The sequence below is a fragment of the Dipodomys merriami genome, unplaced genomic scaffold (assembly GCF_024711535.1).
Source record: "Dipodomys merriami isolate MVZ:Mamm:240054 unplaced genomic scaffold, mDipMer1.0.p SCAF_103, whole genome shotgun sequence".
NCBI classification, from domain to species: domain Eukaryota; kingdom Metazoa; phylum Chordata; class Mammalia; order Rodentia; family Heteromyidae; genus Dipodomys; species Dipodomys merriami.
In genome coordinates this window covers 1,580,287-1,594,033 of record NW_027202305.1, presented here as the reverse complement: position 1 = coordinate 1,594,033, position 13,747 = coordinate 1,580,287, and the positions used below count along the sequence as shown (strand labels likewise).

Sequence of the window (13,747 nt, the reverse complement as noted above, 5' to 3'; positions counted from 1 at the left end):
ACGGGCAGCCATTTAAGACAACGAGGAAAAGAAAGCACAAACCACAGCAGGAATGACTTTCTAAACTGAGTAACTGGTGCCTTTTAATTTCAAGTAAAACATTAGAAACAGGGGAAAAGCCCCTGAGATTCCGGGTTCCTCCACAGGCATTTGATGGAGGGAAACAGAAGATGACTTGTAAATGAGTCTGAGAGAGAGACACAGGAACTAAAAAGGGCAGGAATAGAAGAATGTGTTCTTCCTTCCGCCTCACTGCCAGGTTTCAGACAGGCTTAGAAAGGTCATTCATATAATTATTACAGTAACTGGTTCAAGGCCTTTAAACACAGCTGATCTGATTGTGTGCTGATGGCTGAAAAAGCAAGATAAGAAACACGTAAAGTGGAAAACAATCTTCCTGAAGCACTTACAGTGTGTTCACTATTGTCGTGGGAGATAAGCTGATGTTGCTGTGCAGCACACGACTTTAATTTTTTTTATTACAGAATAACCTCAAGTTTTTATTACAGATCAACCTGACGTGTGGGGTCAGCTAAGCATCTTTGTGGATGGTAGCTGTGTGACAAACCTAGTGATGGTTCTGGGGGCCACGAAAGGTCACCCAGTGAAGTGAAATCTGCTGGAAACCTGCAACCAGCTTGAGTGTGGAGAGAATCTTCCGGGCCACGACTGTGAATGGCACCTGGAGACATTGGTTAGATCATACCAAAGGCAGTAGCACCACCCTCTTGTGAAAAATGGATCACGTTCCTTACGCCTGAACCCAAGAGGCGACATGTGACCTGCACATGGCTGCCAGTAAGAGACTGGCTCACAAGAAAGGCAGCAGGCGGAATAGCCGTGATAGTGGATGTTTTAGATGGAGGGAGCAGGTTCAGGGCCGCAGACGGGAAGCTCGTGTGGCTGGATCGAAACTCAAAGATGACTTTGGAAATGCAGATGGCAGACCTCACGTGAATACCAGAATTTCATCACAGTGATTGGGCCTAAATATGTTTTTTATTTCAATGCATCAAAAAAATTTAGCAGTAATCAAGCACACATTAAGAACCAAGCCACAGGGAGACGCTGCCTGGGACTCTGACCCTGTGCTCCTCATATTTAGCCCAAGGGTGGGTGGCTGAGTGGTCAGAAAACAACAAGGCTTCAGGATTTCATTTCCATCTGCCCTAGACCACTGTCTCCTTTCAGGGGACACTGCATCTCAACCATTCCATGACAAATGGACGTCATTACCGCCGTGAGCTGGCGTGGGCCAACGCCTCCCGAGCCTTTCCCCCCCGACAGCCTGTTTTCTCTAACAACTCTTTTTGTCAAGACCATCTACAGGAGTCCTGTCTGATTCCCAGGCTTCATGCCACTCCGCTGGAATTCTGCCCCTCCCTGCCTCCTTGCAACTGAAGAACAGCTTGTGAGCAATCTCTTGGTAATAGTGTTCCATATGTCTAAAGCAGCCTTTTTCTTCCAGAGTAATTAATCCCCCTCCATTTTTTTTTCTTGGAAATAACTTTGCAGAACTGACCAATATCACACACAGCCGTGTCACAGTCCCTTCGTGAGTTCTGTTTGAAGCTCTGTGTGAGCCGGTCCGCCGGGCTGTAGAGACACATCTCAATTCACCAAGCTCAGATTCCAGTAGAGGTTTCTCCAGAAAGGAACTCCAAGTTTCCAGTTCTCTGATTTGAATTAGCTTCAAATTAGACAGGTTGTGAAAATTCACACTATCAAGAGAGTGAAGTTGGATTACCCAACATTTGCTTTCTTCCATTTTTCTTCAAGAATATAGAAAAGAGTGGAGCATATATTTTTAAAAATTATCTATGTGCATTAATTTATATATTGCAATTTATAGAAACTGAACACCTTCAAGGCCAGATCAAAAAGTGGCAATTTTGAAGAGAAATAAAATGGCTTATAAGCAATGATGCAGAACCCTGACATGTCTTAAAGTATGATTCTTTACCAACTAAAGACAGTTTCTAGTTTAAACTATTGGGTTTCATGTGATCTTGTCAGTCAGAGAAAATTCAAAGAAACAAATCTGTTGTTATTACTGTCATTATTATAACTGTTAAGTGCACGGACTGTCTCCAGCAGCCAGGTGGGGTGGGGGAGGGGCAAGGCCAGCGTGGCCAGCGGGTGCTGAGCTCACGGGTAACTCACGCCGCCCGCTGCAGGAGTGGTACTGGATCTGCACACGTTCAAGAGACAGAAGAACATCTCTGTAAGATGGAGATCCTGGCAGCCAGCACACGCCAGCACCCCCACTTCCCAGCCCTCAGCTGCCCCTTGACTTCGTGGGTCCTTCAGTCGTGAAATGAACTTCCTGAAGCCCACTTCTGCTTTGTTGTTTTTGTTGGTTGTGGGGCTTGAACTCAGAGCCTGGGCACTGTCCTGAACCCTTTTGCTCAAGGCTAGTGCTCTACCACTTAAGCCACAGCGCCACTTCCAGGATTCCAGTGGTTCATTGGAGATGAGTCTCACGGACTTTCCTGCCTGGGCTGGATTTGAACCGCGGATGCTTGGATCTCAGCCTCCTGAGTAGCTGACAGGTGTGAGCCACCGGCATCCCACCCACGGCTGCTTTTTGTCACGTGTACACTAAGGACTATATCATTTTTCCTTGGTACAAGTAGTAGTATAACTAGGACGTGTTTCCGTTGGCAATGTGATGAAAATGGGGATTACCAGCAGGAAATCCGATGGTGGAAGGACAGGCTGGAGAAGGCAAAGCTGGAGGTAGCATGGTTATACTCGTTTCTCTATTTGACCCTCAAGCTGTTTCTGCATCAAGGGCGACTCTGCGTGACGTGTAGTTTCCACCCTGTCCTTCACTTACTCTGAGCAAACCGTCTCTACTTAAGCACTAAGATATCGGTTAACAGGCCGGAGCTCACGGAAAGCGGTCATACCACCACCACCACAGCAACAGAGATGGAGACACAGCAAGTCTAAGACGAGGACACCGTTGATGGAGAGAGGCAGGGGACAGGGCAAAGGGGGGACGGAGGACGAGCCGACAGTGAGGCGAGAGGCAGAGGTGTCGTGGATGGACACACAGATCCGGACGCATGACGAAGAAACGGCGGCGTTTTCACTCATTATCAGTTAATGTAAATAGTGGGGTCGGTTAATAAGTAGACTCAGCATTTCTGAGTTGACCATTTCTTCAGCAGACATTTTCCCGAGCACCAATGATGTGGCAGACGCCAGGAAAGGCAGCCTCAGCACACTATGCCGGCTGGTTGGGACTCTCACCTGATGGTGCGCACTACACTGTTCCATGCGCACCCCTGCGTGGTTCTCTTCCCGCTCGGGCTGCAGCCCCGTGGCGCCTCTGCTGCTCCCCAGACCCCTGACTGCTTCCCGGCGGCAGCGGGATGACCCCAGGCCACAGGACGAACAAGGGGACGGGTCCCCGTTCACGTAGTTAGTGTTGGAAGAGGAGAAGAGGAAAGGAAGAGGGATGTTGAAGAGGTAAAAGATGAAAAGAACAGCGGACGGGGCTGCTGGGTCTTACGTAGAAGGAAAGGACTTCAAGCACTAATTCACGACATGGATTTCATGCTTCCTGAAAGTAACCATGTGTTGTTAGAGGAGCCGCCTGGGGGAAGATTCCAGATCTTTCTTGAGCTGTTCCTGTGGCTGCAGGCGGTGCAGCTCTACCGCCCACTCTGTCGAGTCTCCAGCTCGCCGGCCTGGCATTGTTACTCCCTGGCACACTGCTCCTCTGGCTCCCAGCTGAGAAGCAATTCTTGCTACTCTGCCTACAAATGCCTCAGCTTCCTCCCAGATCTTCCCCTCAATCCACCGAACGCTCGGGGACCCTGTCCGCGCGTGGGCCCGACGCTGTCCACAGTGCTGGAGCACCTGTGTCCACATTTCCAACAGCACTGAACGCCGGAAGAGGCCGTCATAGACGCCTGCAGGCGCAGCACACGGGGCGTGCGTCAGACCACACGTGGCGGCCCACCTCTGCTGAACTGGCAGTGAAGTGAAGGACAGGTGGGAAAGGCCACGCTGGAAGATGAGGGCAAGAGGAGAAAGAGCAACAGCCACCAACCACGTCCCAGGTTCCACGCCATCTGTTAGCAGATTCCCGAATCTGCTGACACGTCTGTGGGGGGCCAGCTAGACACCTCCCACCTGGGTCTCCTGAGAGGGGGCAATGAGCCCACAGGGGGCCTGAGGCCCACGGAGACCACGCAGAGAGAGAATGCTGAGCAGATGCTCATGGTCCATCTGCATTTGCCTGGTCTGAGCGTGTGGGGCCTGCGCCGTGAGCCTTCCCGGCACGTACAGGGTGCCGCGGGATCATGGGACTGGCACTTGCCAAAACACTGCTTCTTTAGTCTGTATTTTCATGAGGGTGGCGGGTTAGTTTTTAGGCAGTGATGATGGCTTTATGTGTCTTTTTCCGTAACTGTGACAGTTCATAGACTGCAGCGGTGCGTTTTCCTTCACCTTCTCCTTCACTTGTTCTGGTGAGGGGAAGAGTGGTGGAGGCAGAGCAGGAAGTTGACACAAATGAACAGGAACGTTCTGACTGCTGGACCCCACCTCGGGGAAACGGGACTTTGAGCCCCCATTACCGAGCCGATGCCAAGGCTTCCAGAAGCAACCGCATCTAACTTATTAAATAAGCCTGCCTGGGGAAACACTCTGCATTGTTTTGTCTCCCTAAATCTAGTTTTCTAATTTGTCTTACAATATGACCTCCTTCTATTTGTGCTGTGGTATAAATTCAGGTACTTAAAATATTATTTAACTTCAGGATATTCCGAAACTTTTGATATCAAGTCAGAATACATTATTTTTACATTTATCAAAATTAAGCAACTTACTGGGGATTTTTTCAGGCTGATACTATGAAATGAGCAAATGGTAAAGACATGAATTTTCAAGGTTTTATTCAATATTATCCACTTAAATGATATCTTTGGGTTTGGAAGGCTTCCTAGGAAATCTGTTAAAATATCTCCCAGATGAATATGGACATCATTTTCTTAAGATATGGGCTTTTCAACTTACTTGCTTTTTTTAGTGTGTTATGACCTTGTTTCTACTTTGATCAGAGGAGAACAGCATTATTTCAGTTAATGCTGAAATTGCAGCATCTGGTATTTACTGTTTATTTCTAAATCTCCATTCACTAGCTGAATTTCTCACATTTACTGATATTTTCCATGCCCACAAGCTAACCCTCTGTTATAAACACATTTATATGTTATGCCTGATCTCCAAGATCCTCATAGTTACGTTGTGGGAGTTAACTCCACATAACTGAAGTTAAGTGATTAGAAACTCTGATAGAGACGCATTATGCAAATTGTAATTATGGAGTCTAGAAAGGACCCTGAGGTCTTATCGTCTTAAAAAAATAACAGTGTTTTAAAATGAATCATAATACTGCAATCTAGTGTGATCAAAACTCTGCCCTGCTCCTGCCCCCATGCCCACACTGTAAACACCATGGCGAGTGACCGCACATCATCAGATTTAAACCCTGTGTGAAGTCGCTGAGCACGGCAGGCGTGAGGATGTGGTGTAAATCATGTGCTATCCCATTGTTTTGGGAGGACAGGATAGCAGCTGGCTCCCTGGGCCTACCGCCCTTTAAGTCCTACGTCGTTTTCTTCTACGTCGTGCACAGGACAAGCAGACAGTTCATCGTGTCCTCCTTTAATTATATCATGGCTGAGTGAATTCTAAGGATGATACTGAAATTGTAGGCAAAAGATGTAAAGCTCTTCTTGAGGTTAAGGTTTCCTTTATGCTTAAGTAGCAAAATGAGAGCCACTGCTGACCAGGGAAATGACTGGGAAGGTACTACGCCTAGGTACTTTCTCCACCCCCAGTTGGTCCTTTGGCACAAGCTGTCTAGCCACTGTGGTGCTTTGGGGAACACGAAAACTACCCAAACGAATGATCCTGACCCACGCGTCACCATCCGAGGAGGGCGGCGTCTAACTGCAGGCTACGTACTTACTTGCCCAGTGCAAAGCACTCCATCTTCACCGTCGTCCCCTTCGCAGCTGCTACCACCGGGGGAAAATGGACCTCAATTTTCGGCTCGTACTCTCCCATCACACCTGGGAGATGAAGAATAGTTTTTAAGCATAAAGGGAATGTTACAATTTCTTTCTGAAAATGTGTTGAAAATCCCTTGGCTTGGTTGTTAATGTGTGCCTGATTACTGCTAAATTTTTTTGATGCATTGAAATAAAAAACATATGTAGGCTCAATCACTGTGATGAAATTGTGGTATTCACTTGAGGTCTGCGTCGGGTGCCTGTTCAATACTTAAAGTGATGATTGTTCAACGGGTGGCACTAATAGTTCAGTTACTGATTATCTTACAATGTAAATAACGATGAAACCTTTCCCATGGTAAACCCCTGACCTCTAAAAAGAAGCTGTAAGAACATTATGACTGACAGGTAACCAAAATTAATTAAGTCATATTTTTAAGCACTGCATGTTAAGATATTTTATTGAGATATCTAGAGGTCTCTGCTTAATTGGCCACATACCATGATTTCAAGCACTCAAGAGAGAAAAACAACATATCCTCAAGACAGGGTGAAAACTCTGTTTTAAAATGATGTACTTCCCAGACAGGAAGTGAGGGCCATGCGGGCCTCTCCGGGACAGGAAGTGATGAGGCTAGGGCTTCCACTCAGCAAGGCAAAGAGGCTTCGAAGCAGTCAGGACGGGGCTAAGTGAGGAACCAAGGGAGATGAAGCTATACAAAAGTAACACGAAGAGGAAAATGCCAGAAAAAGCGGAGGGTGCGTTTTTCTGGTATGTTATGTGAAAAAAGTGACAGGAGGTAAACTTGGAAGTGTAGATGGAGATGCTTGACCATCAGAGGAAAAGGCGTGGATGGTGATCTGCACATAACGTGGTGCCATTGGGTTCTGACCTGGGGAGTGGTATTATTCTTCATGTGTGGTCAGGGTCCAGACAGGTGGGCCAATCACATTATTCAATATTCCAAGTCACAAGGAATAAAAGCCAGACTTTGAATCACAGTCAACAGAGGAAAAAGACTGGATGGGAAAAACCAGTGAAGATGGCAGAACAGCACACCATGTCCTCTGCTGACAATGGGGTGGACGCTGTGAGCAGGAACACTGGGGGGGGGGGAGAGGGAGGGCGTGGTTCCGGAGTGGGGGAGGGGGAACACAGTTACAGCAGGGGGCTGATGGCCTTCCAGTAGGAGTTCTAACTGTGAAACCAGAGAGAACGTCGTAAGGAAGCAACTGACCACATCAAGCAAATACAAGAATGAGGCTTGGACAGCTCCACATGATGGGGGGACGTGGCCCGCGGTTTAGAGGTGGCCGGGGTGTGCTGCACAGTCAAAGGCCTTTGTCACAGAGGGCCAATGCAGGCCAGCCTGAGCTCATCTCCTTCTCTATATCCTCTTAGGAGCTCCCTGAGCACAGGCCTCTGTCCAGGTGCAGGGCTGAGGAGGGGAGGGGATCCAGGCAGCAAGGTGCGAATCGCTGCATGTACAAAGGGAGAGAGCGGGTGTGGGCAAGGGCCATCTTTACGCTTTTGTTCACACCTTTTGTCATGGGTAAGCTCATTGAAGATTATCTTGGCTTTTTGTGCTGTTCTGGCCAAGCTGATGGCAGAGAAATCATCAGTGATATTTTCATAGCAGAAACTGGTCTTCTAGACCCGGCTCTGCTAATGAAAGACTGCACCATCTCAGTCAGGGCTGTAATCTGTCAATGGAGGGTGTGAGGGAGCCTTCATGTATGTAAAGTCTGTGCTAACAGACCCACTCGAGCCCTGCTCCCGAGTGTAATGAACCTGGCGGGCCCAGCGAATCATGGTCAATGCACCGGGTCACCGCGACCTATGCTTACTTGTCTGCTACTTCTGCACTGATGCTCTCTTCCATCTCCTTTTCAAATCTCTTTCCCGGCCTGCTGCCACAGTGTCAACTTCTTTCCCTTTAGTCTTCACTATGCCCATTTTACTCCACATCTCCCTTAGCTGCTTACACAGCAGGAGATCCGAAGGAGCCCTGCAGAGTTGGTGCCTAGCATGGGGAGGTTTACGTCAAGCCCCGACATGAGGGTGGTTCAGGTTTCTGGTCGGTGGGCAACTTTGCTCCAGTGAAGCCAACGTCAAAGCCTTTGCTGATCTACCTTTAACATTTTTTACAGTGATTCTGTAGAGTCCTTGTTCCTTTTCTTCCCATGAATCTGGTGATTCAATGACAACTGATTTATCAGTTATTAAGCCTCAGCCCCACATGGTGAGGTCTCCTGGGAGTTCGTGGCTACCAACTGGCACAGAGGGCCGGCACGGAGGCTGCAGAAGTCAGTCCTAACTTAGCAAATCTTTCCTTGGAGTTCAAAGAATCTCAGAAGACAGGGGTTTGAATCTCCAAAGATCTAGCAATTTATCTTGACTCCCTGTCCCAACTCCCTTTAGAACTCAATTTTATACGAACACATTTGCATTCTGTTGAAGCAGCAGCTAAAGTGAACCTGTATATTAAAACTAAATGAAAAAGCTTGATTAGGAGGCTTTCGATTGCAATAACTAATTTGAGCTGCACTACAAGGAATGAGAGCCAGTTCCTTTTAGTTTTACTCTGAGAGCCATGACATAAGTAGAGGCAAGAATGTTAGCAATTGATCAAATTCGGCAATTAAGTTTTTCTTTGTGTTTCACGGGGATAATTAAGTTAGAGCCACAGTGGACCTAGCCAAGCTATGTGGTTTATGAGCCTCCCAGGTCACAGGCATCTCTGCTCATGATTTTCCCTGCTGGATTGGTCTGAGGCTGCAGGAGTGGCAGCCTGGGAGACTCCAGATGGGAGGTCCCATGCTGGGTGTGTGTCCTCGGGCCTGCGACCCCACTGACCCTCAGCGAGTCCTCCTCTTGGTCCAGCCACTCACCCACCTCCCCCAACCCCGCACCTCCCCTGCCTGGACCCCAGTCCATGGCTGCTCTGCTTTAGACCCGAGTGCTGAGACCCCAGTGCACCCAACTCCGCACACACGAAGCCTTTTGGCTGACAGGAGGGTCCTCTCCTCCTAGGTTTTTATGGTTGTTGACTTTCTGACTTATCCTGGCTCTGAGAAGAGCCAAGGCGCAGCTCTTTAAGCGCAGTTTAGAGCATCATCTCCCCAAGCATATTGCAGAATGGGGAAATAATGACATCAGAAGGGTCTGGACAGCCAGTTACCATGTTCAAACACAGGGTCTAACTCTAATACTAGTAACGGTGGGGTTTTTTTTATATGTTGCACTAATGAAACCCAAATTTGGACCTCCTGTATCTCTGGTTTTAGTCACATTACTTAGAATTCTAGACTACCATATGTGTACCAGACTCACATGGTTGAAAAACAAAGGCACACGGAAGGTCTGCAGCCACACTGTGTTCTGTGGGGCTCCCGGCATGGGTGCAGCCGTCCGGCTCTGTCCTGGCCGCTGCAGATCTGGGAGTTTCCTGGCGTGGGAGAGTCTAGAAGGTGGACAGTGCCTGGGGAAGTGTACTGCATTAAAGTGATGGCCGGATTACCATGTGAATTATTTAATGAGTACCTTGTGGTTTTCTTTTAATTCACTGCAAGTGTATGCGCTATCAGAGTTTCGTGCATTACAATACTTGTTTCAGTGAATGTTTTGCTTGTTATTTATTTTTGCCACTGCACTGAAGAGCCTGAGTGCAAATACAGAGCACAGTGCCATGGAAACTCCCTGGTCAGGAAAGAAGGAGTCTAAGCAAATAGCGACAACAAGCCACAAGGACGGTGATGATGAAAATGAGAGAGGGGGGTGTGGGGGTGTGCAGCCTCCCCCGCCCTCCTCCTCCTCCTCACAGGACCAGCGCACAGATGCCCCAGGACTCGTGCCAACCTGGGATTTCCAGGTGAAGGACACGATTCTCAAGCACTGCCCTGCTCTGCTCTCAGATACAGTGAACAGCAAGCTTCTGGGACTGAGAAATCTAACTTTACACAGGGCAGGGGTATTATTCAACATGTTTCTCTTTGCTTACTGCTTTCAAACTTACAAAAGTTTGAGTCACTGAGAAACATGTCCACTTTCTTTTCATTTCCCTAATGAATGACTGATAAAAAGCCAATTTCGAAGGCCTGGATGGAAAGGAACGCATTGGAGGTGTACACTACCCTGAGTCCTTTCCAGAGCTGGTCTCTGCCATGTAATAAAGGGATTGAAGGGTCTCCTGACAAGAGGAAGAAGAGCCTGAGCGGTCACAGATAAATGCAGCACGAGTGTCCTCTGTGTAGAGAGACATGGAAAGTGAAGAGCTATGTCATTAGGAGAAAGTGCTTTTATCATTGTTATGTATACTCTAAAAATCAGAACACCAATAGATTTACTTTTCCCTCCAAGTATCAAGAATAAATTGGTCAAGGAGCAGTTGCACACTGTAATTGCTTTCCTCTGATGACTGAATTTTAAACTTACTCTCCTTTTCTGCTCTTGCCACTGTGATTTAAGGAAAGGCACCTGTCTCTCTCCTTGCTATTAAAGGCCCATTCCATGTGCAGCAATATTGTAGAAAAAAGATCTTATAAATTAAGGCCTAGAGAAAGCAACTATATATTTCCCCAACATATAAACTCCTCTGACATGGAAATAGTATCACAGGTATGGACCAAGGTTTCAAAACTTGGTAAGGAAGGGTTGTAGACTGATCTTGAGCGAGAGTCTGCACTGTTTTCCTTTAAGAAAAAGGAATTTGTCATAAGAGGACAATGTCTTTACACAATTATAGGACCTTCTCTACATATATATTCACTACATTGTAGCCATTTCATAACAAATACATAACAAAATCCTTAAAAATGTTTTAATGTTTGACTTTGTGAGGCATCTCTGGGTGTCTTTCTGCCTGTCTGCATACAAACGGAATTTGTGAATATTAAAAAGCTTTCTGATTACCAGGAAAACATTTGACCCTTTGGCTGCTAGGAGCCTCCGGGCAGCCTGTGTGGATGGGGTTCCAGGCAGACCCCACCTTCGCTGCCCAGCTCTTCCCAGGCTTCAGCAGCGATGCGTGACCGTCTGGATTCAATACAGATGTGTGATAGAGTGATGCACGAGGATACACCGCAGTGCTCAGCTCCGTGACCAAAGATGCTGGGGCGCCCTACATATTCTGCTCATTTGAACTGGAAGTTAGGATTTCTAAATAGTGCCCCCCCCCTAACATTTACCAGCATATTCCTTTCATTCAAAAGATAAAGTGCTCCAATGTGGTGACCACACGCATTACAAACTGCTATGTCCACGGTCAGGCTCTCACTAGGTAAAACGAGGCAGCAAAGCCACCCTGAAGGTGACTGGGTGAAAACCCGGGTCCTGGGTCACTCCCGAAGGGAGGCCAGCCAGGAGGAGCAAGGGCAGGGTGGGGACAGCCGCGTGGGACTCCGGGAGGTGCCACAGTCAACACAGGCGGCCGACATGCTGGGGCCCTGACTGGGCTCGGTTCCCAGGTCACCTCCCTTTCAGGGAACCGCGTGTTGCCCAGGCCAGCTGCAGGCACGCAGGCTCTCAGCCACCGTTCACCCCCACCTCTCCCGCTCAGGACTGCCCCCCAGGAGACGCGTTTGTGCGTGGCTGCCTCTCACTCCCCGGATTCGCGCTGCCAGCTCTGCGGATGAGCTGTGGCTTGTCTAACTCTGGGAGAAATACCTGACAAATGAGTTGCTCTGGACCACTGCTGAAGTTGATTTTGGGCTTCCATCTGCACCGGTTGTTTACTAGCTGCCGTCTCTTTACTGAGAACGCCAGCCGCCCTGCTGCTCCCAATCGCCTTGGAGATGCTTAGCGGCCAGCTCTGGATCTGCTCTGTCAACCACTGCTCTGCTGACCGCGGGGTCTGTGGGCAAGGCGCTCAAAGGGGCGAGGCGTCTGGGCCGAGCCGGCCGTGAGCTTGCCTTGCCTGAACACCTGCCTGGAGCCAGGCGCTCTGCTCAGCCAGGGCCGGCCAACTGCCACGTCAAGCTTACTACGAACAGCGCGAGAGGCACACACATGGCTGTCCCTGTTTTGAATGAGAGAAAAGGACTACCGTAGCGGTCGACATTCAACAGTCCTGAGCTGTAAAAAGACGAGCACTGATGTGCAGCCCTGGGCTCCCTCCCTCAGACCGAGTGTACAACCGCTCGTTACTCCACAGTCAGCCAGCCTCAAGTCCTGTCAGTTTGGCTTCTGCTAAGTCTTTTCCATCCATTCTTTTTCTCCATCTTGCTTTTCATTGCTTCGCATTTCCTTTATCCAGCCCATTACCATCAGCAATGTGCTGAGCACTGCAAACATGCTGGCCACTAAAGCCCTGGATTTAGATACAAGGCGGATGGTAAAAGACCTCTGACAATGCTTGCAAAGGGCTTGTCTATGCAGGAGAGCAGAGACCACCGGCGGGAGGGGCAGGGGTCCACAAAGGGTGGCCCCGCGTCTCATAATATTGTCAGGTTTACCGATGAAACGATGGTGCATACAGTGGGAACTCCCCCCCCCATGTCTGCAGGAGGCAGGGCTGCGGCAGGTGCCAGCCTCTGAGCTGGGTGAGGCGGCTGTGAGCCACGGCTCCTCGGGTGTACTAGGAGAGAAGGAAGCAGGTGGAGGTGGAGGTACACGTGAGTTACTATAGCTGGGTCTGGACAGAGCTGTTAGAAGGTAGGTAAATTTAAGGTAAGCCTGTGCTTGATGAGTTTGGGTCTTGTGTCTATCAACAGAGAGCTGTGCAGACAGCCATGGTTGAGTCCAACACTCAGTCTGGGGCTAGGGATTTGCTGGGGGAGGGGAGGGCACAGGCAGAGTAAGCGGCTGTGGTCTGAGCTGAAAGGGTGAGAGGTATCATGGCGGTGGGGGCTGGGAAAGCAGGGGGCAGTGGGAGGACGATCGCCCGCGTAGGAAGCCGTGCCGGAGGCGGTCACTGCGGTGGGGTGGGGTTCTCGAGAAGGGAGAAGGACTGCTTGTCACGGCTGCTGGCTAAGCCCACAGGCGTGAGGAAGGGCCATCAGCCAAGGCTCTTGGAGAGTGCCTGGACCTCCATGAGGGCCGGGTCACCAAGGCGTTGACAGAACAATCCCTTCTTTAAATGAGGAAGCCTGAGCCAGGAGGATGAGGGAGGTTTGTAATTGTGACGACTACTCTGTGGAACTGACAAATTTCTGCTCAAAGGCTTGAGGATTCCAGTCCTGATTGTACCTACTCGACCTCCCACCTCCCCTCCCGGCATCCAGGGTGGCAGAAGACGCAAGGCTGGCGACTTTCCAAGTCTGCTCTGCCCTGGAGATTCCGAGATGCTCTGTCGTCACACCCATCAGACACCCACTTTCTATAAGCTTCACTTCACACTTCATACACCACCACACACACACACACACACACACACACACACACACACAATACACACGCTACACACAACACGTGCACCCAGAAGAGAGAGAGAGAAAAAGAGGGTCCTGTGCTGCACTGGGAGTTCAGTCCCCAAAGTGCTTCACCACTCACTTCCCTCACAGGGAACTCTGTCCCCAGGGCAGGACTCCAGGGTGTCTGATCCCTGAGGACCTGTCATGCTCTGTCTTGTACTATAGTTACTGTGTATAGCCATTCCAGGACCTTGCTAATGAACACCGGTAAACCTTACCTTGGCCAGTACTGCTCCTAATTCTCCCTCAGGCTTTGCTCCTAATGTCTTAGAAGGCACCCTTAGAACTAGCCGGCCCGCGTGATA

The 13,747-nt window shown here is 49.1% G+C and overlaps 1 protein-coding gene across 4 annotated transcripts in view; it reads right to left on the bottom strand.

Moving 5' to 3' along the window:
* Positions 1-13,747, bottom strand: part of LOC138809815 (contactin-5) — a 463,911-nt gene that overhangs the window by 120,553 nt on the left and 329,611 nt on the right. For all 4 annotated transcript variants that reach the window (XM_069996830.1, XM_069996838.1, XM_069996810.1 and 1 more), the window contains exon 9: positions 5,990-6,092. In XM_069996830.1, coding sequence (XP_069852931.1) covers positions 5,990-6,092 — 103 coding nt within the window. The remainder of the gene's footprint in view (positions 1-5,989; positions 6,093-13,747) is intronic.